The sequence below is a fragment of the Drosophila obscura genome, unplaced genomic scaffold (genome assembly GCF_018151105.1).
Source record: "Drosophila obscura isolate BZ-5 IFL unplaced genomic scaffold, ASM1815110v1 contig_29, whole genome shotgun sequence".
NCBI classification, from domain to species: Eukaryota; Metazoa; Arthropoda; class Insecta; order Diptera; family Drosophilidae; genus Drosophila; species Drosophila obscura.
In genome coordinates this window covers 366703-391092 of record NW_024542816.1, presented here as the reverse complement: position 1 = coordinate 391092, position 24390 = coordinate 366703, and the positions used below count along the sequence as shown (strand labels likewise).

Below are 24390 nucleotides of genomic sequence, written 5' to 3'. Positions count from 1 at the left end.
CTTGATACCTTATCGATATACTTAATGTAAGTCCCACAAAGTTAACAAAACCAAATGCAAATGCAAATGCAATTGCAAATCTATTATACAGATACAAGCATACATATGTAGATAGTATATATATATATCTGTACCTATATGTGTACATAGCTGTGGCACTGCATGATCTTAACTGCAAGCAGAAATCGATGGAAAGAGTGAGGATAATGATGTGGCGATGCACTATTATATATACTGTATGTACTTTGACCGTATACATATCCACAAATATGGCAATTATAGCTATGTAAGCAATTCTATGAATAAACGTATAATGTACCTACCAACCTGCCCACCTGCCCACCCTACTGTACACACAGCTGTGTGCTTCCAATCGGAAGCAAAAGAGATGTGTTAGCTTCCTGATCAGATGAATCACATGGTACGTACATCGCAGCATCACTGCTCACACATACGGAGAAACCATAGGCGAGAGAGAGAGAGAGCGAGCGAGCACGGCATGGGTCCATTGTCATTGTCATCGTTGTTGTCGTCAGAGCCAGGATCAAGGTTATCTGTAGCGCCTTATCGCTGGCACAGCATCGGAAGCTTCAAGCTTCCATATTCCATCGCAGCTCAGTTTAATTCCGTTCCGTACAAAGTGGTGGAGGCAGCCTTCACGCGGTTTTGCACCGATCTGAACTGTCGCCAGGCATTATCAGACGCCGTCCTAAGATGATAGTTGTCATCTGGCAACGTTTTTGTCGTCGTACTCGTTGTAGTCGTCGTTGTCTCCACCTCAGTTGTGCGGTTTTAAGCGAAGCGAGCAGACCATCATGTTGGGCAGTCGAAAGCTAGCCTCAAAGTGCCTGCGCCTCGTGCGCTGCAAGAGCACCACCAGCAGCAGCTCCAGCAGGGCCAAAGCCTCCGTTGTGGCCGAACAGAGTCTGGGCATCATCGGGGTGCCGTTCGCCAAGGGCCAGGGCAAACAGGGCGTGGAGTTGGCACCGGACCTGCTGCGCCAGAGCAATCTGCGTCAAGTGCTCCAGAGCAGTCACGGTGAGTGGTTGAAGCAGACGGGGGGTGGACAGTTCCCCCACCAAAGCCAAGAAAACTCCAACATTTAAATTGAATTGCATTCTGAAACTTTATTGGCATTGTCATTGATTTGATTTGGATTGTATTGGATTGGATAGATGGACTTGTGATCCGGGACTATGGAAACCTGCAGTATACCGTGGATGAGACGCTGCTGCAGCAGCAGCGCGTCCACTATCACCACATCCGCAACTACGCCGACTTCATGGCCTGCAACCGGGCCCTGATCGAACAGGTGAAGCTGATGTTGCAGCAGAACTCGCAGTTTCTGGCCATTGGCGGTGACCATGCCATCGGTTTCGGTGAGTACGCGTTGTGAATGCCATCGGCCTGACCTGGGTCTGATCCACCCTTTGCAGGCTCTGTGGCCGGTCATCTGCAGCATACACCGAATCTGTCTCTGGTGTGGATCGACGCGCATGCGGATATCAATCTGCACAGCACCTCGCAGTCGGGAAACATACATGGGATGCCCGTCTCCTTTCTGCTGGAGCAGCTGCGCACCACCTGGCAGCATGCGGGCCTCGACGAGTTCGCTCCCAACTGGTGAGTGCCACATCTCATACTCCACTCCACTCCACTCCATACGTATCTCCATCTCTGATCTCCACCATCTCTCTGGGTGTTGCATTGATTTATTTATTGGATCGCTTACATCTAGACAGAGGAGGGCTTACGGCTATGGTATGGCTATGTTTAAGATTGCCTATCAGTTGGGGCTCTCTCTATTCAGGGGGTGTGGGGGGGTGGTGGGAAGGGCGGGGCATAGGCGGGGGGTCGGCGGCCTGCCCTTATCACAGTTGGCTTAACGGTCTAGAAATATTTTGTTTTTAGATTTTTAGATTTTACTTTTTGATTTTTTACTTTCTCGTTTTTGCTTTGATATTGTTTTGTTTTTCGATTCTTTGGATTTGGATTTTGATTTGTTTGTTTTTTGTTTGTTTTTGTTGTCTAGTTATTTTTTAATTTTTTTCTTATGTTTGTTTTATCTGCGTTTGCCTCAGTCTTTGGTTTAGTTGCTATCAACCTCTCATCGTCTTATTTATAGAGTTTCTTTACAATTAAATAATTAAATATTGCTTTTTGTTTGGCAGTTTAGTCGTTTTGCTTCCGAGCTTGGAAAATTGTGGGCTTCAATTCTTTCTCAATCGAAACGAAACAACGAAAAACAATTAACAGAAACGAATATAGACCGAAATCCGAAATCGGATCCGAGATCACCCAAAGTCAAACTAATCGTGTGAGAACTAAACAATTCCCTTAAATCAAACAAAAAGTAATTTGAGCACTACGATCGATTCGGCTGCGCCTCGATTTCTCTTCTATATATATATAGTACATACATACATACATATACTTTTATATGGCTTGTGTCTAAGCTAGGTTCAAACGACTATCGGAGTACAGTTAAGGCTAATACACATACATGACCTCAATGGGATGGTGTCGGAGGGGCTGTGCTGCATGGGTTTTAGGTTGGGTTTTTGGTGATGGTTTCTTGGGTTGTTGGGCTGTTGGGTGATGCTACTCAATAACAAAGAAAAAAAAACAAATCAAACCGATTGAATAAACCGAAAACTCAATGTCAAATTTAAAACGATCGCCTTCTTCCGTGTTTAATACGTAATACGATTTTTTGTTTGTTTGTGAATATAATTTCTTAAATTGGAATTTAAACTGAATTGGGTAGATATGGGCAAGGGCATGTTTGAATTTTTATAGTACAAAAAAAGAAAGATCGAACTTAAGAACAGATCACAGATCCACATCACAAAGAGCGGACAATGCGGAGGAGAAACGAAAGTCAGACTCATATATGTACATGACAACACATCACACAGATCCCACAGGAAACCCAGATAAATATATATAGTTTTCCTCTTTTAAGATTTAAGTTCTTTTCCTTTTTTTTTTTTTGCTTGCTTTGAGTGGCTGGGGGCTGGGGGATTGTGGATCGGGTGTGGATAGTAGATTGTGAATTGTTATGGTGTGGATGGTGCAACATTGCTTGATCAAAATCAAATCTAGAAACTAGAAAAAGCTCTCTCGGAAATGGAAAAGTATCTGTAACTAGGGGTTTTCATCTGATGTTACATTAAGTATTTAGTGTGTGTGTGTGTGTGTGTGTTAGTGGGTGTGAGTGGTAATACACAAATACTATGTATGCATCTTGTATGTCTTTATGTACATCATATATGTACATCATCAATCGATGGGGGGGAAGTGGGGGAGTAGGATGGAGTATGGGATATTCCGTGGTTTATGCATTAAATAATTACAATCAATATTAAAGATTAAAGTATCAATGAATCAATAGAATTACACAATCATTATCGGTTTTAATCAATTAACCAATTAACTAATTCAATCGAAGAAGAAATGTGTCAAGTGTTTCTATTTTGTTTTTGTTTTTTTTTCGGTTCTTTTTGTTTTTTTTTTTTGTTTTTTTGTTTTTGCATAAATTCAATTGAAAATCGAACGAACAACAAGAACACACGCCTGAAAATAAATCAAGAGAAAGAAACAAATTAGAAAATGCTTTATAAAAATATATTATTCTTTTTTTGTTTTTTTTTTTTTGCTGCTGGTATTTCTTGTGTTTCAGTTTTCGGGCTACAAATAGATTAATAAAAAGAGAATGGAAATCATTTAGTGAAATCATCAGTTATGTTCTTTTGAATGTCGACAAAATGTTCATTTGGGGGAAAAAAAACGTGTGCCAAAAATTGTACACAGCAGAGAGAGAGAGAACAGAAGTTCGGATCAGTTTTTGTTCATTTGAATGGTTCTATGAGGTGGGTGGGTGGGTGTCTGGCTCTCTGCCTCATCTTCTGCCTCATCGTGTCTGTCTGTCTGTTCTTCCTCCGATTTTTTTGTCTCTCGAATTACTTACCGAAAAATCAGACGAAACAATAAAAGTATGTGAGGTACAACAATACAACAATAACAACGGCAACAAGAAACAACGAACTGAAAAGATCTGAAAACGAAAATCAGCTACGAACACGAATCGATACCCTGGGAGAGATACTGGCGCGGATGGGGAAAGTAGTACGGGTACGAAATCAACAACTCAAATGTCAAAATCCGATCAAAGTCTCCTCCTTCTCAGGCATTGTCATATTTTGCGGTATTTAGCTTCCGGCTCGTAGGTACAGTGGGACCAAGAAGCGTACGTTCAAATTACACTGAGCGAAATCATAAGAGCATAAGGGCGAGGGTCAACTTTTTAGCACACAACAAACTGAAACAAATTTTGGAAAGAGAAATAGAGAAATAGAGAGAGAGAGAGAGAGAGAGAGAGATAGTGTCCGTGTATGTGTGTGTGTGTGTTTGTGTGTCAGTGTGTGATGCACTGCAACAAAATATTTATGTGTTTGAGAAACGAATACCAAAGAACAGAAGGCAAGGACAAAGATGGGACCAGAACATACCAGAGCTAACAAAATGAAATAATTCGAGAACGGAACAAAGCAAACGCAGTCGAATAGAAACGGAAATCAAAATGAAAATGGAACTTGAACAGAAACAGAAACATAAACCGATTTAAAACGGAAATAGAAACCGAATTGAACAGAGCTTAAACACAATATAGAACTGATATGAAAGAAGGGGAAAGGGAACGAAAGTCCAACTAAAACCTCAATCAAAGAATAAAATGCAAACAGAATCAATCGAAATAAAAAGTTTGGTGTGTTCTGATATATAAGTACTATATAGAGAGATATATATATATGCAAAAAGCAAGAAAAACTCATAATTATATATTTTGAAATACATTTATAATATTAATATCTTCTTTTCTCTTTTGCTTGTATCCATTTTTTGTTTTTGTTATTTTTTTTGGTTGTTGTTTGGTTTGGTTTTGTATTGTTTCCATTTTGAAATATCATTTGAAATGTGTGATAAATATTATTAATTAATTAATTAATTAATCGATATAAATATGTTAATAAAATAAATTAAATAGTTTCATCCTCATCATCTTCGTTATCATAATAATCTTTGTATATATATATATATATATATGTAGATATATATATTTATATATATCCTTTTTTTTTTGTTGCTTTCATGATTATTAACGGTATCATTTGTGTAATCGTATCGCTATCGGCATCGGTTCGTCAGGCATCGGTTTAGCCGGCTTACCGCCCTTTGAAAATGATAGATAAACTTCGATCTAGATGTGGAACAAATCAAGTCGTCAATTGTTTAAAAAAATTACAAAAAGGTACAGATACAATTAAGCAAAGATACAGACTCAAAAATCATACAATCAATTACATCTTAGCCCGAGCGAAGCGCAACTGTAGGCGTTCAATTTCTGCTCTCTAGCTCTGGCTCTGTCACCGGCACTGACTCGGCTCAGTCGTACCACTAAACTAAACTAAACTAAACTAGGAATAAGAATCGTGATTCGTTAAGCATAATGGCATTACACAAAATTATAAGTACGAGTATTCCCCCGGTTTGCACACAAATAATATCGCATCTTCTAAACCGAAAGAACAAAACATCCGAAAATCGTTTTAATTGGAATGCGTTTAAGGTTAAATTTTTGTTTGGGAGTTTCTGCCCCACAGAGAGTCGCGTGCGAGTTGGGGGGATTATGCTAAAACTAGGCCTAGGACTAGTACTGGTGGAATGTCTTTGTCTGAGATCAATGGGTTCCGATGGCTTCTCTGCTTGACTAGCTGTGTGTCAGTATGTGTGTGTATGTATGTGTGTAAAAAGAGAGATAAATAAAGATGGAAAGAAAGAGAGAAAGAGGGGGATAAAAGGGCAGATAGCACGCCGCCCCTTGCGCTGTGGTCCAGGCTTAGGTCCAGTGTTCAGGGCACAGTCCACTAGTATGGTATGACAAAACGTCGATAGTTTCGGAAAAAAACGGAAAAAGAAAATACAGAAAAGAAAGGCAACGAAAATGATACAACAGAAAGAAAGGATAAACAAATAAATATTGAAATATATATAAATAAAGATAAGTATGCGAAAATTTTCATCAAGTGTTTCATTTATTGAAAATTTTTTCGATTTGGCTTTTTGCTCTTGTTACGTGTTCGGTGCGGAAATCAAATGAAATCATAAGTGTAAACGTAAATATAATGAATATAATCATAGTCGAGCACAATTCCACAGTTCGTGGCGTTAAGTTAAATCAAAAACCATAAAATACATAAAAATCAAATTGAAAAATAAAATCAAACTAAATCATAAACATAATCATAATGTAATTTTTTTCATTCGATTTGATGCTAATTCCGATTCATAAGGATCGTACATCGCGTGTATGTAGATGCATTTCTAAACGTACTACATCTTCTTGTTGCCTTTACAAATCGAAATCCAGCTTGAAACAATGTTAAAATTTGGATCAAGAAAACAAATTATAAAATACAAAATTAAAATTAAACAAAATATAAGTTTTCATAGAGGGGGCCAAAGAGGGAGAGGGAAAAAGATATAGCTGGAGGAACGAGTGAATTGAAACATTGGCCCAGAGTTGCATCTGGGTGTGCCACATAGCGGTCTCGCTTTCTTCTCCATCTTTCTCCATACTCTCTCTCCCGCTGCATGTTTGTGTTGATGTGTTAAAGTGTGTTTGTGTATAATTAGTCTATATTCTTCATCGAGTTCATCTTCGCTTTGGTCGATAATCAAAGGAATATTGAACCCAAATTGCATTACAATAAATTACATAATTCATAAAAAATACAATAAATAAGATTGTTCTGTTCTCTGCTCTTGTCTCCGTCGTTTCTTTGTTCGCTCACTTAATATACGTAAAGAAAAAATTATGAGAGGTATAAATATAAATAATATGCATATCCATTTGAACAGACATAATGTACATAGAAAAATCGCTTACATTTGTAAAATTACAAGCAAAAAAATAATATGATTTCTTGCATATCTTGATCTTGTTGTTTCATGATTTATAGAATAATAATGGGTTTAACCTGCACGATCGTCATCGATGGTTCGATTCCATCTCTTGTATCCTTCTCTTCCCTAACATTATTTTTTGTTTTTTTTTTTGTTTTGTATTTTTCTGATCCTTATTCTTCTTTTTGTTTCCTTTTTTTGCTTATTGAAATTATAATCTTTAATTGTTAGATTGAGATGCATGAAATGTGTTGCTGTTGTCGTAAGTTGCAATCTATTGCACAAAAATTATAATTAATACAATTAATTAAATCATTGATGACAAAAAAAAATAACCATATATATAGTAAGGTAAAGAATGGGTTAATTAAATTAAATATATATATATATAGCATACACATATACACAGATATATATAGATGCATGTACACACACATATGTATATGCAAGAGCATATGAATACGAATACAAATTTAAAAAATCACGTACATGATTCTTCAATTAAAACGGATTTCCTAGACTTGCTTTGCACTTTCCTCTATATGATATACATACTATATATTTATATCTGCATCATGTACATTGTGCTATATAAATAAACTAGCAGATTCTTTAAAAATGTTTAGCAGGGCAGAAACAACAAGCAAAAAATCAGGAGAAGAGTGTAAGGACTTGATCTCACTTCATTTCTCTTTTACTTGCTCTCTACTGCGTTATGAGGGGCGAGGGTGTAGGCTTGGCTCAATCAATAAATCAATCATTTCGCTATGCTTAGTTGTAGATATAAATTGTCTTAGTACTTTTGGTTTGATCTTCAATTTAACGCTCTCTCTCTCCTCTCATATCCTGCTGCCTCAAATATTTTTTCATGCTTCTCTACATCCACTTTATAGTGCTCTTTTTCCACCATCATCATCATCATCTCCTCCTTTTCCATCTCTTCTGACTAGATTTCTTGTTGCAATTTTGTTCAAACAAAGAAACAAAAAAAAATTCCTTTCCTTGTACGGCCTACAGTTACAAAAAAAAGGTACTATATTTAGGGATATATGGTAAACATATATATATATTCTATAGAGCTAGGTAGATTAATCATAAGCAGAATTCAATCAATTTCTAAGTGGCTCCACCTCCTCCTCCTCCCCCTTGCTGGGGATTCGGTTCTGTTCGGTTCAGTTTGCTTTTGATCAAAACTTAAGTTAATCATTTTCACTATTAGGGGAGAGAGAAATCAAATTCGGGCACTCTCTTTGGTTGGGGAAGGGGGGGTTGGGGGTCTTTTCTATAATTTCATAATGAAATCAATATAGATCAAAACACAAAACATTGTTATAAATATGCATGGTTTGGGTCTGGGTTTGCGTTAAGGTTTGGACTGGGTGGGGTCTGTGTCTGGGTCTGGTTGAAGTCGGAATTCTGATGGCGTCAGTTCATGTCAGGGCTGGGATCAGTTTATGGATCTGTTTGGGTTATGGGTATGCAGGAGCCTCCATTTCCGATTTTTACACAAAGCAAACAAAGAAATCAAACAAAACTTAATCGAAATACGGAATTCAGAACAGAAATTATACAATATATGGCGTACAATATATCTGTGTGTAAATGTGTTTTCCTTGTGTGTCCACTCTCTCGCTTAACAATCAACAGAAGCAAAAACAAAAGTTTTCAAGTGAATAAAACTGATGATAAATCAACGCAAAAGATTATTTGGGGTTTTGGGGCAATACGGGTGGATGTGCTAAGGGTTCTCCCATCTCGCCTGACTTCTATTAACTTTTCGCTTAACTTACTTTGCTAGAGAAAACGCTTTGCTAATGCTTTTGTTTACACCTATTTCATACATCATTTTATCGGTTTCTGTTCCTTTTTCTTTGTTTTCAACTTTTGTCATATAAAAATGGTTTGTTGTTTTTGTGGTGGCCGTACTTGTTTTTTAGTTATTCTCGTTTTTTTCATGTTTTGTGCTACGCTTTTGTCTTTTGGTTAAACGCTAAAAAACTGTGTAGTTTTTAGCAAATATTCGACTCTTATTTGCTCCTTGAACTATACATTAGATAAAGTATGCTGCATGTATATGTATATAGGTTGCACGTATCTATATCTATATATCAAATATATCATATATCCATATAGATGCATGCACACACTTGACATAGTTATAGTATAAATATTCACTAACAATTATTTACTTTAGTAAAACATTTCAAATTTGCGCATAAATTATTGTATTACTCTTGCTTTTCTTCATTTTTTTTAGCCAAGTTTTTACAGATCTAACTGCTTTTCAGTGTGTATGTGTGTGTGTGTGTTCGTATTTTTTATGTTTGTGTCTGTGCGTGTGTGTGTAAAGGACACAAATTTAGCTTGATCTGGGTCTGGCTTTCCTCTTATCTTTCACATCTCTTCACTCCCTAATCTCCACTTTAAATGTTAAGAAACATACAAAAAAAAAACACTAACAAAATTTGTAAATTTTTTTACGCATGTACACATGCATATGTACACAATGTAGGTGTATATCTATATGGTAGATATATTACTATCATTCGATTAGATATATATGTATATATATATATATATATATAAATAAATATATATATATAGAAGTATTGAACTTTTTGTTGCACATCGCTTAAGTATGTAGTTTTTGTTTCTCTTGTAATACTGTAGCAGCCTCCATGTTGAGTATACATATACTATATAGAATCTTCAAATACTTTGCCAGAATCACCCAGCAGCATCAAGCCGAACCAATGTCCTTCGGACACACACACCCTATATTGTTATCATATATCCTAGACACTGAACTCTATTAGTACCTTCATGATAATCCTCGCTAATGGTAGAAAAATTTTGGAGTGTTACTAACAGATTTCTTGCCTGTTGCCAGTTTTTTGTTTTTGTTTTTGTTTTTTTTTTTTGTTTTGGAAGATTTCATTGCTGTTTTACTTAACTTTAATACATTTTTTAAAATTCTTTGCTTCTTGTTTTTGTTTCCTTTTGCTAGTTTGGAGTTTTTTTTAAATTTTAAATGTATTTTCTTCATATTTGCTTTGGGGGCTTTTCTTCGTTTTGTTGATTTCTTTGTTATGCTTTATGCCTTCTTCTACTTTCTTCTTCACTCATATTACCCTCTCTCTCTCTCACCTCAGCTGTTTTGTTTTGGTTTAGTTTATGTTTCCTTACTTAAATGCTAAACAAGAAGAATTTTGCTATTGCAACGGCTTTTTGGCGGAGGTGGCCTTCAATTTGGGATGATTCTTTGGGATTTGGATTAGATTTTTGGGGGTGTTCAGGATTTACAGAGTTTACAAGGATGGGCCGCCCCTTTCGTTGTGTCGACGCTTGAGAGAGAGCCAGTGTCACTACTCCAACCTCCTGCTGCCCTCTGACGAGAGCTTTCTTGAATTTACTTTCTTTCTTTCCCTTTTTGTTTTGTTTTGTTTTGTTTCGTGTGTGTTTTACACATACTCTTTGTTGCGCTTAGTTACCGTTATACCATGCATATTTATATATGTGTGTTTGTGTGTGTGAGTGTGGTATGTGTGAGGTTGTGTATGTGTGTGTTCTGTGTCTGTGTCTTAAGGGAACTGCGGATGTGGGAACAATAGTGTAGACTATATGTAATTTCGGCCCTCCCATCCTCGTGGATCGGGGATCATCTCCTACTTGGCCTTGTTGGTCTTAAAGCTGACCTGAAGCACCCTATTGCCCATGGTATAACCGTTAAGGGCGCGGATGGCCATTGCCGCCTCGTCGTAGTTCGTCATGGAGACGAAGCCGTAGCCCTTGCACTGATTCGTTGTGGGATCCTTGACGATCTTCACGGATTGCACTGCCCCGAAGGGACCAAATAGCTGCCACAGGGCCGCCTCCTCGGTCTCGGGCGCCAGATTGTAAATAAAGATGGGATAGGCTCCGCCCGGTCCGCTGGCCAGCGTGGTGGCCGCCGCCGCCGCTGCGCCCAGTCCGTTGGGCAACATCACGTCCAACATGTCGCCAGCCATGGGCGAGAAGCGGGCTAGCCCCTTATTAACAGGCGTGTGCATGGCGCCACCAATGCGGCGCACCAGCTGCGGATTGAGGAACGCGGGCAGCTGCGGCTGTATGATCTTGCTGGTGCTGCCGGGCGTATTGGAGAACTTCACCACAATGGGGTCCGTGCAGCTGGAAGGCGTTGTGCCGTTGAGGGCGATAATGGCCCGAGTGGCCTCCTCGCGTTTGTCAAAGCGTATGAAGCCAACACCCTTTGTCTGGGTATCATTGCCAGCGTTCTGCAGGATACGCGACGTGATGATCGCGCCGAAGGGGGCAAATATAGCCTCTAGCTCCTGCTGGGTCATTGTCTTGGGCAGCCCGGACACATACAGATTGGCGCCCTTGATGGCGTCCGAAGAGGGCCGTGCGAAGGACACCTTAATCGTCTTGTTCTGCAAACGGAGCCCATTCAGCACGTTGACCGCCTGCTCGGCGTCCTGCGGCCGCACGTAGTTGACGAAGCCATAGCCAAGGCTCTGACCCTTGCTGGGCGCCTGCGGATTCAGCGGATCGATGTAGACCTGCGACTTGTCGCGTATCAGCTTCACGGACTCGATCTCGCCCACGCTGCTGAAGAGCGATCGGATTTCGTCCTCCGTCATCGTCTGCGGCAAGTAGTTGACAATCAGGTTTGTGCGCGTCTCCGTGCTGCCGTTGCTACCGTTCTGCGGCACGCCAGCATTGCCGTTGGTGTTCGGCGGAGGCTGCGGCTGGGGCACCACCGCTTGCTGGACCTGCTGCTGCACTTGCTGCTGCGCCACCACTGCCTGCACTTGCGCCTGCTGCTGCTGGACTTGCTGTTGCACTTGCTGCGCCTGCTGCTGCTGTGCCTGCTGTTGCTGGGCCACGGCCTGCTGCTGCTGCTGGAGCTGCTGCGTGACGGCGGCGGCGGCCGCGGCTACCGCTTGCTGTGTCTGCTGCTGCTGCACTTGAAGGATCGCCTGCTGTACCTGTTGCTGCTGCTGCAGCTGGGCGGCGGCGGCGACAGCTGCCGCATTCTGTACCGGGGCGGCGGCCACATTAGTGGCTGCCACGGCCGCTGCGGCGGCTGCACTCTGCATCAGTTGCGCCTGTGTGTCCACTCCGCCGGCGGCTCCTGTGTTTGCCATCATAAAGTCCACTGGGTGAGGGGCAATCGGTGGGGTTGAGTTGAGTTAGATGTGACGATGGGGCGATGGCGGGACCAACGCAGGGGGAGGCGTATGGAAAGAGTAGTTAAATGTCAAGATTAAACCATTTGCATGTTGTGTTAGTCGTTCTACAGCTACTATTAGGTACGGTGTTAGTTAGTTATACTTATTATTCTATTCTACATATTAAAGTGCCGCCAGGGATGCAAATCACTTTAAGGCGTGCTTTTCAACCCTGGTCCTGGGGTTAGCTCGGGGGTTAACGGTAAGCTGAAGGAGCTTTGCTCACTGGCGCCGCCCAGCGGCCCACTTACTTGTTCTGTTCTATCTATCTATCACTTCTCTTCTCACAGTCACCCACGCACGCACACACTGACCCCCTGCTGCTCAGAGGCCAAAGCACTCACAAACAAACACAAACACACACCTCGCCGCTCGCTGTGGAAAATAACTTCTCCGAGTTTTTCTCTTGTGCTTTTTTTCTGTTTTATTTCTTTCTTTTTGAATTCCGTGTGCCTCGATTTGGTTTACTGCTTCTATTGCAATTGCCTCTTCTTTCCGTTCCGTTCCGTTCCTTTTCCGCTACAAGAACAGATCCGCTGCGTACAAGGCACACGATGCTTCTGAGCGCAGACCAGGAGCAGGACATGGCCAGGCTCTTTCATTTAATGCTCTTTCTCCCCCTTCTGGATACGGGAAATTGTTACAGGCACATACACACACACATGCAGGCATATACATAGTTTTATATACCCCCACCCAACCCAGTTATGTAATACAGGAGAGGGGGCCAGGGGGCAGGATACAAAAGCGCACCCCTTAACGAAAGGAAGGAAAAGTGCCAAAAATTGTGTGTGTTCAGCGAAAAATGAGCAACCGCTCGTTCGTTTGAGCTCGTATAACCCCCACCCACCACACACGCTCTTGACCCGGCTTGTGTGTGAGTGGGTGGGTGTGTGTGTGTGTGTGCAGGCTGGCGCAACGCTGTTGAAATCAACCCCTAAAACCGACCAAGAAGCAAGTTGTAATAATTCTGATGCAAAAAAAAAACAGGAAACTTGCCGCTGCTTAAGGGTTAAATGCAAACAGTGAGCGGAGCAATACCACCCCACTGTGTTACATTTACATGGGATGTGGCAACGTTGTAACGGTAACGGTAACGGTAGGTAACGGCTTTTGGGTACGGCAGTTCAGCCCCAGTTCAATGAACTAGTTGGGGTTGGGAACTGATCAAAAGATCAGTGGAACTAGTGGGTCACATTGGCTGGCATTCAACTATGAGAAGTTCCAATTCGCACCTTTTCTTGAATGGGGGTACGAAAGAGTCAAAAGGTTAAATGAACGAAACACACACACACACACTCTATTCAGCAATTTCAGCACCGCACCCTTTCTGTTATTTATCCTTTTTTACACTTAGGCATACATACATATGTAGATAGAGGGAAGAAATACATTCTATTCTTTCCCATCTTCAAATACTCACTTGTTTCTGTTTAGTTGGTCGTTGCGGGGTGTTGGGGATGAGGGCGATATTCCACGGATTTGTATTTTTCTGCTCGATGGCCAGCAAAATTAAGTAATTAATAATTGCTTTCTCTCTCACTCGCTGGACTTCGAATCCTGGATTTACGCGCCTGCGCTCTACACGGCGCTGCCTCCTCTCTTCACTGTCTCAACCTGGACCAGGCCTCTTTTCCTTTCGTAGTTTTTTTTTGTAAGGCCAATAAATAATCGCTGGCCTCCTCGTCGTCGTCGTCGTTGTTGCCGTCTGATGTGAACAAAAACAAAAACGGTAAAGAATAACAAAACAAATGCAGCGGTAAATTTTGTTTGTGTGAGTTTGCTTGATCGTTAATCGATTCTATTGATTTACAACCACACCAATGGGTCGGGGGGACACACACACTTTCGGAGTACGAAAAATTACATTTCACTCGAAAAAAATGAACATCAACAACAAATTTATCTACTGTACGTGCATACATATTTATGTATGTGCATATATCGTCTGTACAATTATACAATTTCTGTTCCACTAAACGGATGGATTGCTATTTTTGCTATATTTCAATACTAATGCTGATTTTTACTATCGCTCTCTCACTCTCACTCTCTCTCTTTCGCCTTAGCTCAGTGGCTGCTGCACTGATTTAAATGGTATGTGTATGGCGGGAAGAGCAGAAGGCCGGGAACAGTGGCTATCCATCCTCCTCCCTCCCTCACACACTCCTTTCCAAAATACAATGTATGGCTGCCTCAGCTGCTATTGTTATTATACATACACACATGATATACATATACATATATATGTATACCTACATGGCTGCGTGGGTTTAAATTAGTTTTTGTTATAACGAAACAGTATGGCACGCACACAAACAGCGAGTCAGGCACGCAGAGAGAGACTCTACTCACACACACGTACAAGCACATAGTATCTATAGGTTGTTTTTTTTTTTTGGTTGTTGTAACTTAAGCACGCGCCTTGCTTTTGTTTTTGCCTTAATTTTTTTAGAAACATTTTTTTGTTCTGCGTAAATCTCTGGATGAGCGGCGGCACATGGATGATCCGCTGCTTGAAACTGTTCCAATTTTTGTTTCCGCGCGTTTTCCACGCGTTGTGTGTGTATGTGTACATCTACAGTCACATATGTATGTAAATGCATGGGCGTTTTGCTTTTTATGGCAACCGGCGTTTTGTTTACTATTAATATTCTTCACTTTTGCGTATGCCCTCACCTTCCTGCCACGACACACACCCACTTCAGTTAATGGAAAAAATGTCGAGTACTTTTTGCGTTTTTTTTTGTTGTTTCTGGCTCCGTACAATGCTCCTTGCACCATAAAATCGATATGCTAGCTGCGCCCTTTTCACAGCACTAGCTGGCGCTCGCTCTCAGGCAAACATACAAACACACATGGGAGGCACAAGACATGCTAAATAGAAGGTACGGCAGTACCGGCGCCCCGAGTACCACAGCTTGCTTGCCCTCACCCTCCGTCCTACCTTCTATTTAACATACCCTGGTGAGATAGAAGAGAGCGTTTACAGATACACAGCACACGGTGCGAATGGCATCGGGCAGCGTCACATTAGCAATAGATTTTTACACCACTACTACTATATAGAGGGAGCGAGAGAGAGAGAATGTCTGTTAGTTGCCCTGGCTATCTATCCAGGCGCCCCACAGCTCAAAAAGATCAGTCAATCCCTTTCTCTCTCTCTCTCTATCTGTATCTCTCCCGTCAACTTCTGACGCTTACTTTGTTTTTGTTGTATGCCAAATTGCACATTGTTTAAGTTTTTAAACTCAGAAACACACACTATCGAAAAAAAAACCATGGATATAATATGCATACATATATGTACATGTGTTCACTCGAATATGTGTATAATTGCACAATTATGCAGCGCCGCACGTTCATTTTGGCAAACAATTTTAACAATTTTCTCGTTTAGCAATTTGTTTCTTTGTAGTTGCCACAGTTTTTGTTGTTGTTTGATAGAAACCGTTCAGGTTTCTACCAGAAGACGGGAGCGGGGTCCGGTAGCCGAGAGATTCTTACATTTCTTTTGGTTGCTGCTGATACTGCTGCTGCTGTTGTTGTTGCTATTGCCACGGGATTGGGTTTCCGTTTCGGTTTTGTTGGTTACTTTATTTAGGAGACCAAGAGGTTGGTTCTTAACTGTTGTGTTCAACGGTTATTATTTTGCACTACTTTCGAAAAAAAAATCAATTGCAAAAAAGAGCACACATGGAGCACGAGATTGTTAGTTGTTAGGTGGCAGCGCGGAGCGGGTCGGAACTACTTTTCAGAATTCTGGAAAATTTCTGTTGTTTCAATGTCCGCGGCGCCCAAAAGATTGAGGCGGCAAGGCCGTTTCCCATACAACGACGCCCTTCGCTGCGTCAAAAAATTAGCAAATGTTGCCCGTCTCTAGTTGCATGTTGCTGGCAGCCCGAACGCATTCTGCTGCACAGTGCTAGGTATGGGAGTTTTTATACCCTATATACTCAATTATTTATGAAATTTTTTATTCACTCTAGTTCTCAATAAACGGTAAATAATTCCTTTTCCTTAAAACGATTCATGTAAAAGTCCTGAATTTCGTTGTAATGATCGTGAGTGTGAAACTATATTGGGCCCGAAACTTATGTGCGTTACTAAGGTCTCATCTCATCAATTTTATATATTTTTTTTCAAGGGTATTCAAATGTTGCCCGTTCTGCTTGAATGTTGCTGTACAACGACGGCCATGTTGCCAAGCACAACACACCACATCAGAGAGAGAGACACGGAGAGAGAAAGAGAGAGGACAAACATCAGAGAGAATGAAATGGCAGTGCTGCCACAGAGTCGTGTGTTTAAACGGGGCAGCAGCAGTCTGGCATCATTTGTGTCATATCGGTTTTTTTTTGTTAGCCAAATAGCCACATTTTGAGCATTTTTATATCCTTGAAGAGGATGAAGTATTAATACATACATTAAGGAACGCAGCCGAAAAGTCTGTTTTTAATATGTCAATTTAATTTGGTAATAATGCTCAAACTTAGTTTGATTTTCGATCCAGCATGTTCCTGCCATGCTTATGCTTCCCCGTTTAGACAGGGCTTAAAATGGCCGTCGGTCAGTCTGATCGATCGATCTGCAGGGAAATGTTACATTTTGCAAAAATTTCTAACAAAAAATCAACAAAAAAGCATTATTAATGCGAACATAAAACATGATGTGCAGGGGAGATCGGCCAGGCTGGAAATCAATGCTCTCTAAGCGTATTCCAGTGAGGTCGTCAACCGTTTTATGATGCACGCGACCATTATCCTTACCAAATAGAGACGAGCAAAAGCAGCAGCAGCAGCAGCAGCAGTAACTAAGGGCTGTTTGGCGTGTGCACGTTTTCGTTTTTGCACTGTCGACGGGACTGTGTGTGTAGCAACCACCAGCGCTGGCAGCTCTGGGGTTGTTTCCGCCCTGCTTTAGAATTGTACACCCTCTACCACCCGGCCAGGACCCAGTTCCAAGAGGCAGTTCAATTTCAACTCCAATCCAGGCGTGCGTGCACCCGTATTGCGTGCATGTGCTTAATTGCGTCTGTATACAGAATATATTCAGCACTCACACACACACACACACACACACACGACATAGTCACCCTCCTCCCCCTATTTGAACTTCCTGTTCCTGTGTTCGTGATACCCCCCCCCCCCAATATAATGTGCTGATTTTTATGGTTGCGCTACCCTGTTTACAGGCCACGACTAGCCTGTTCCTGTTCGAATTCACGGACTGAACGGGCTCGCGAAATACAATCAAAATTGTAACTCAACGTTATTCGGTCTTGGGGGTGGTTTGCGGCCGAGGACGAGGACGATGCTGGAGTTGCGGATGCGAGCTCAGACAGATCGGCGTCGCAAGTGTTTTGTTTGCAACGAATATAAATATGTACGAGTACATATATACACAGTACATATATACTACATACAACATAGTACATGTACATACATGTACATAAGAACAACGAAAATAATTAAATATCATAAATACATGATATTTAATTATTTTCTTAATTTCCTTAACTCTAAAATACATATTTCTATATTTCAACTTACTTCTTAAATTGCAAATTTGGAGCTTACAACCCGAACTTAAACTTTATTGCGATTGGTACAACATAAGTTGTTGGTCAGTTGTTGTTGTCCGTGTTGGGCATCGTTTAAAACGTTTAAACAATGCAAATTTAAAGCTTTCAGGCTTACGTGACGGCCGTTTGGATTGTGCGTTGATCTGTACGGTAGATGGATAGATTGATATTCGATGGGCATGCAAATGGGTTACTCTTTATTAGCGACTAGTTTTTATCCATAAGTATAATTGATAATATTTGATTTCGCAGACGCACAACGCGGCTTTGTTCAAACGTGTGACAGAGATGACAGAGATAGCTAATAGACGGCACGTCTCTTTCTCTCTTGAACTACGGATCTCCACCCCCTAGATGCCGCTCTATCCCTATCCTGCAGCTTCTCTTACGGGTGCCATGCCATACCCCAAACAGTAGGCAATAATATTCGTGACCGGAGGAAAGGGTTGCCTAATCCGGCAAAAATAAAACAGCAACAGAATATTACAACAAAGCGGGATTAAAAAAGCAGAACCAACACAAGATTACAATATTCAGGGGTAAATTTAAAGGCCAGGGGTTGTCGATGGGCTGAGATGGGAGTGGAAATGGAATGGACTGGATGTGGAGTTGGAGTGACGTGACGTGATGGGAAGTGGAGTGGAGTGGAGTGTAGTGAAGTGAAAGGGAGGGACACGCACAAACAACACAACCGTTGCATAGGGAGGCGTGGCCCACCCTTAAGCGAGTGCTTTCGTATAGCCAGGTGCCGGGAATGCGCCCAAAAAAATGTCTAGTCTAGGAGACAGCACAGCACAGCACAGCACAGCTCGGGGCAGGAACAGGAACAGCAAAAGGAGCTGGCTGCAATGATTCATCCTTAGGAGTACGAGAGCATATGAATATATGCATAAGGGCAATGCAACCCCCTGGTCTGGTCTGGTCTGGTCACCCATTCCTTATACATATGTATGCATGTATTCACGAATATGTACACATACATATTTACATAGCGATCCTCGGGGCGCTTTTAACTTTGCACGTCTCACTGCACAAACGAAGTACTACTCGTAGGTCCTCAGCAGAACCGACACCGACACCGATCCCCAACCCCATCCCTATCCATGGACAGATGCACTTTTTCCCCGAAACTAATATTAATAATCATAGAAATTACCATAAGACACCGGGTCAAAGTCCAGGACCAGAGACCCAGAGAGGCAGGCAGACAGAGAGAGTGAGGTGAGAGTGCGAGAATGAGAATGAGAGAAAGAACGAAATGGAGGGTTGAATGAAACGATCGCAGGACATTCGGGGACACGCTGCATGCCATTTGAATCGTGGCATGTGTTTCCTTTTGCTCCCCGTCGCCCTTCCCTTCCCTTCCCTTCCCTGCCCTCGCTGTTATGTTTCTGTTTCTGTTGTTGTTTTTGTTGCCGTTTTTTCTTTACAAATTTTTTCAGCATTGTCCGTTGACTCGATCTGCAGTCTGCTCCCGTTCTCATGCCAATGCCAATGGCCGTTCCCGTTCCCTCTCCCTCTGCCTCTCCCATTCCCATTCTGATTCCCACTCCCCTTTTCGAATCCGATTCGGTTGCAGACACCAGGGTTCCCTCGGCTGCCAGCCACCTGGCTTACTAATCAGGAATGCCGAATGGCAGTGGGTGAAATAGGAGGGAGGGTGATACCGAAGGAATGGGAATTGACGAGAAATGTTGGCCTATCCTTTTGGCAAAACAAGAAACTAAAAAAAGTCTAAACAATGCAGGATCTTTAGAGAATTGATCTCATTTTTATAAATAGTTTCTTTCTTTTTAAAGTAAACGACTTTAAAAACTCGAACTCGAAAAAAAAAACAATAAATTTAAAGTTCCTTGAAGTTGGAAAAAGAAGAAACCGGAAGGGCATGTGGCTTCGGGAATCCCATAGATCCCATTTTCTGACCTTCCAAATCCCCCCAGCTTTGTTTTGGTTGAGTGTTCAGTTCTAATCGCAGAAGAGATCGAATCGCTGTAATATCAAACAAAAGTACAAAGCAGTACAGTGGGAAAAATTATTTAAATTAAAATAAAGAATACTCTTGGATCTTATGTATACCTTTGTATCTACATTTTACGATAATATTTCGATCAATTAAACTCTTAGGCGAACAAATTGTTTTAATTGCTCCTAGCTGATGATTTTAACCGATGGTCAAAATAATCAAATGAAAAATATGACTTTATATGACTTCAATTACAAATTCTCATTTCTCTGATATTCTTCTGATCGTCGCCTGACCTAACCCAACCTCTCTTCTGATGACGAATAAGGGTGGTGGCTGCACTTAAAGGATTTCTCCTGCTGTATCTTTGCTCCTGCTCTTTCACATTGCATATTCTTCTTTTCCGGTCTGCCCGGCCCATTCAACTGGAACCCACGCCTATTTGTTTACACGCCACGCCGTCAGCTCGTCAGCTGTTTTGAGGTCCATGCCATCCATCCCATTCTCCGATTCTGATCGCGATCCCGATCCCAATCCCCATCCCAACAATCGATGATGTGTGACTTTGCCGAAGTTGTTTTTCTTATGTTCATTTTCATTTTCTTTCCTTCTTCTTATTCGTCTTGTTTGTCATTTCAGTTTGCCAAAGGATCAGTTGGTTTACATTGGACTGAGGGACATTGACCCCTACGAGGCGTTCATATTGAATAAATTTGGAATACGCTACTATGCCATGGATGTGAGTAGAAACCGAATACGAGTTCCGAAACCAGCTCAGCTCGAAAGAAATGTGTAAAGGGAAAGCGAGCGACACCTAGGTAAAGCAAGCAGAGGGAATGCCCCCGAGTCGTCCTGCGATGCCATGCCGGTTGTATGGATTGTAAAATTCCGGTTTATATATGTAGCTCTCTCTCGCTCCCATCCTCCCAGGATCAAATGACACACGAAGGTGCGTGAATGCCCAGAGAATTACACAGTATGTCCTGGTGTGTGTGTGTGTAATGTTGTAAGCTTGGCATTTATAGGGGTTGTCTGAGCAGCATATCGACAGGACAGACACCCTCCCTACCGGGCCCTACCCCTAAATCTGCCCCCCACTCCACCAGGAAGCGAACGATGCCAACCCCGCCCATTCCATCCCATCCCATCCCATCCCATCCCCCGTTACAAGGCTCTGGGTACTTCCGATCGGTATAGATTGGCAATGGTGGTGGCTATATGGCTACGGCTATGGCTGTGGCTATACATATGCCCAAAACGTGCGCAGCCACATCCGTCGTTCGCATCCTTGTCAGCTCTCGTTGCCCATTATTTATGGCTCGTGCAAAATCGAAGTCTGAAGTCTGTTGAAAAATTGTTTAATGTTCGTTCCCGATATCCAGAGCTGCAAATTTATTATAGCCTCATTATATTCGATCGTGCGGCATGGTGTAGAATGGGGGGAGGGGAGGGCAGTGGTCTGGGACTGGGACTGGGCTAATGGCTGCTAGTGGTACAGTTGGCCATAAAATGATATGATAATGGAAGTGCCCATCGAACATTTGAGACTGATGCTGATACTGATAGCTGGCACTGATTCGATTCCGATTCTTACTTAACTAGCTACCCAAATACATAGGAAACTGTAAAGAATGGCTTACTATAATGGACTATAATAGAGTTCCCATAAAAATAGAATGGCAGTGGAACCCTTGTGCAGATAACCGGCAAAATCCAGAATGTATTGTACATGTGATGGGCGGAAATTAATTTAAATCAAATCAAATCATTAATCACAGCCAATCAGTTTCTTCAAATACCCTGAGCCAGTGCCATTCGCTATCTATCCCTTTCCTTATCTCTATTTCTCTCTCTATCCCTCGCACATCGAACTTCCTCCTTACTCTTCCACAGCTATTCTTATTATTTTTGTCTTTTTCTGTACTTGCTTCTGCAGACAATCGATCGCGTGGGTGTGCCGAAAATCATAGAGATGACCCTGGATGCGTTGAATCCGCAGAACAAGATCCACGTCAGCTTCGACATTGATGCTCTGGATAGCAACGTGGCGCCCAGCACCGGCACTGCCGTTCGCGGCGGCCTCACGCTGCGCGAGGGCATCAGCATTGTGGAGGCGCTGCGGGACACAAAGAGGGTGCAGGGCGTGGACCTGGTGGAGATCAATCCAAAGCTGGGAAACGAGCGCGATGTGCGCACCACCGTCGAATCGGGCCTGGAGATCCTCAAGAGCATGTTCGGCTATCGGCGCTCCGGCCACTGGAGTAACATCGATACGGGCATCCTTGGCAGCGATTGAGACGGATATCGATATTCCGGACCGCACCGCATCGCGCCCAGGCACAAAAACATCCATATCCATATTTATGTACAATAACAAATGTTTCATATTTCGTTAGTTTTTCCTGCTTTTTTTTTTTGGCGAGCTTAATAAAATATTTGAAGAGGAGATGGAGAGATTTGGGAGTTGTATAGACTTGGGGGGGAGATTCCACTTGGGCCGATCCGATCTAGAGGCCAGACTTGGGCTGGGCCGTGGGCAGGTACGCCGAGATATCCACGTTGGCCATCCTGTTGGCCGTCTGCAGCAGCTCGTTGATGGGCACCGCTGGCTGTGGCGCTGCCGTCGCAGCCAGCACCGGGGCGGCAGCCGCCGCTGCACTGGACGGGGTCTTGCCCAGGCGCTGGTAGAGGTTCGGGGCAAAGGTGCGCAGGAGGCAACGATGCAAGCAGAGCAGCAGGGCGTTAATGCAGCCCGAGATGACAATAATACCCGATATAATGGAACAAAGGCGAATAACAAAGTTTACCAGATGGTCGCGATCATTTCTCACGACTATCTTCAGCGCCGACCAGTCGTACTTGAAGTAAATGCCCGGCGAGCCGTAGGAGTTCCGCTCGGAGTCTGAAGGGAAACGAAATCAAATCGAATCAGTAGGGAACGTACAGGACAGACGAACGCAAATTGGGGCTCACCTAACTTCCGTACATTCTCGGTTACGGCATATTGAAAGGTATTGATCGTGGTGAACGTCTGATGGATCTCTGTGGGCACCACCTTGAGAAAGTATTGCACTGTGGTGGCCTCCTCGTGGATGATGCTCTCATCGCCCTCCAGCGGCTGCACAATGCGCCGCGAGTACTGCCCAAAGCTGAGCCGGTTGATGCGGTGCGTGAAGTTGGCCGGCATACGGCGAAGCTCGATCACCCAGTGGTCCTCGAACAGTCCAACCACGGGCTGGGCGCCGCCCACTAAATGCAGAACGCCGGCAACCTTGTTAATGCCCAGAGTGCCGTGCAGGCGGCAGGCATCAAACTTTGTCTCCGGCTGTCCATTGGGCAGATGCAGCTCCAGGCTGGCGGGCACAGCCCCTGGAGGCGGAGCCACTGGGGCCATGGCCGAGCCGGCGGTGGGGTCACCCTTCATGGGATACGGATCGCGCATGATGTCCTTGAAAAGCACATCGGCCACCGAATGGAACTCCTCGCGCAGATAATGGTTGGTCATCTGAATGAACTGGAAGTGTTGGCGATCCTTATCCGACATCTTCCACCAGACGCCCTCGCGCTGCAACGTGCCGTAGGCGAATACATCCTGCTGCGTCTCGTCCATGAGGTCCACACCAGAGAGGGCGACGCAAGGCATGGCCACTGTTATGTCCACGTGCATCTGCACCTGCTCGTCCAAGGAAATGTCCGGCTCGAACTGGTACACTATGTCCGTTTCATTCCAGTAGTATTGCAGCTCCGTGTAGACCAGATACACAATCAGCAGGCGGCTCAGCAGGGACACTGTTGGGGGAAAGCGGGAAACACAATAATGAGCTGCTGGTTAGAATAAAACTTCCTCAATCTTACGTGTGCCGCCTATTTCCGTGGTTTCTGTGTACTTCTCAGGGACCTTCTTGAAGGCATCCAGATTCCTGGCAAAGTCCAGAAGATTGCTTTTATCACCACGATAACGCAATGTGGCCGTCATATTGCTTGAATGGGAGAGGAATGTCTGTGTGCTTTTCAAGCCAGAATTCCCGGCATGATTGCCACGTACTCCAAGCTCTCGCCACTGCCCCACCTTCTCTGTCACCAAGCCTCCCCAAGTCCCGGAGGCGTGTGCGCTTGTTTATGCCGTTTATCAATCCACTAGTACTATGGCTTGGGCCGTCTTATCTCGATAAATTGTAATCTTATCTAGGATAAACAAACCCGATCGTTAAAATGCCACAAAAAATTTAATCGCCGGTTACAGAAACAGCTGATGGGTGCAGTGTGACCGCAAAGTAAACCTGACCATCAGAACTATACCAAAATGTACCTTCTCTTTTCCAACATATACGGTAAATATACCAAGGAAAAATATCGAACTAGCCCACTTAATATCTTTTCATTTATGAAAATTTAATGACAAAGGTTTTCCTAGACATTTCAAAGTAGAATGGTATGTACTATACCATAAACTCAATTTCGACGTCAAATTTTCCCGAAAAGTAATACCGTAAACGTCATGTACATGTACGCACATTTCAATAAGGGGCTAAAATATAACAAAAGTATTAAAACATAACGGTTTTGTAACTATTTTATTGATAAAAGATATTTCAGTTTTGTATCGGTATATTTACAGTATATTTTGTAAAATGGGAAGGTATACT

General features: G+C 42.7%; 3 protein-coding genes across 3 annotated transcripts; 1 reads left to right on the top strand and 2 right to left on the bottom strand.

The window, feature by feature from the left end:
• Window positions 1–697: 697 nt before the first annotated feature.
• On the top strand, window positions 698–22190 carry LOC111077504 (arginase-1). Its single transcript, XM_022371806.2, has 5 exons — window positions 698–1038; window positions 1176–1379; window positions 1437–1623; window positions 20384–20483; window positions 21681–22190. Exons 1-5 carry the CDS (start codon window positions 816–818, stop codon window positions 22038–22040), a joined length of 1074 nt encoding a protein of 357 aa, XP_022227498.1. The 5' UTR covers window positions 698–815; the 3' UTR covers window positions 22041–22190.
• LOC111077505 (protein elav) lies at window positions 9968–16018 on the bottom strand. The gene is made up of 4 exons (XM_041594560.1): window positions 15705–16018; window positions 13621–13905; window positions 11778–12124; window positions 9968–11732 (listed from the first exon to the last, which is right to left on the bottom strand). Coding segments are annotated over exons 2-4 (1449 nt in total). The 5' UTR covers window positions 13622–13905; window positions 15705–16018; the 3' UTR covers window positions 9968–10631.
• Window positions 22105–24018, bottom strand: LOC111077503 (endoplasmic reticulum-Golgi intermediate compartment protein 2). Its single transcript, XM_022371805.2, has 3 exons — window positions 23600–24018; window positions 22718–23533; window positions 22105–22646 (listed from the first exon to the last, which is right to left on the bottom strand). The coding sequence occupies exons 1-3, from the start codon at window positions 23718–23720 to the stop codon at window positions 22252–22254; spliced, it is 1332 nt and encodes a 443-aa protein (XP_022227497.2). The 5' UTR covers window positions 23721–24018; the 3' UTR covers window positions 22105–22251.
• Window positions 24019–24390: the final 372 nt, after the last annotated feature.

Coding starts and splice junctions, on each gene's coding strand:
- LOC111077504 (XM_022371806.2), top strand. CDS start 816: ATGTTGGGCAGTCGAAAGCTAGCCTCAAAGTGCCTGCGCCTCGTGCGC. Junction 1,624..20,383: donor GACGAGTTCGCTCCCAACTG/GTGAGTGCCACA, acceptor TTGTCATTTCAG/TTTGCCAAAGGATCAGTTGG. Junction 20,484..21,680: donor TACGCTACTATGCCATGGAT/GTGAGTAGAAAC, acceptor TTGCTTCTGCAG/ACAATCGATCGCGTGGGTGT.
- LOC111077505 (XM_041594560.1), bottom strand. Junction 11,733..11,777: donor TCCAGCAGCAGCAGGCGCAA/GTGCAGGCAGTG, acceptor CAGCAGGTCCAG/CAAGCGGTGGTGCCCCAGCC.
- LOC111077503 (XM_022371805.2), bottom strand. CDS start 23,720: ATGACGGCCACATTGCGTTATCGTGGTGATAAAAGCAATCTTCTGGAC. Junction 23,534..23,599: donor CACGGAAATAGGCGGCACAC/GTAAGATTGAGG, acceptor TTCCCCCAACAG/TGTCCCTGCTGAGCCGCCTG. Junction 22,647..22,717: donor CGAGAATGTACGGAAGTTAG/GTGAGCCCCAAT, acceptor GTTTCCCTTCAG/ACTCCGAGCGGAACTCCTAC.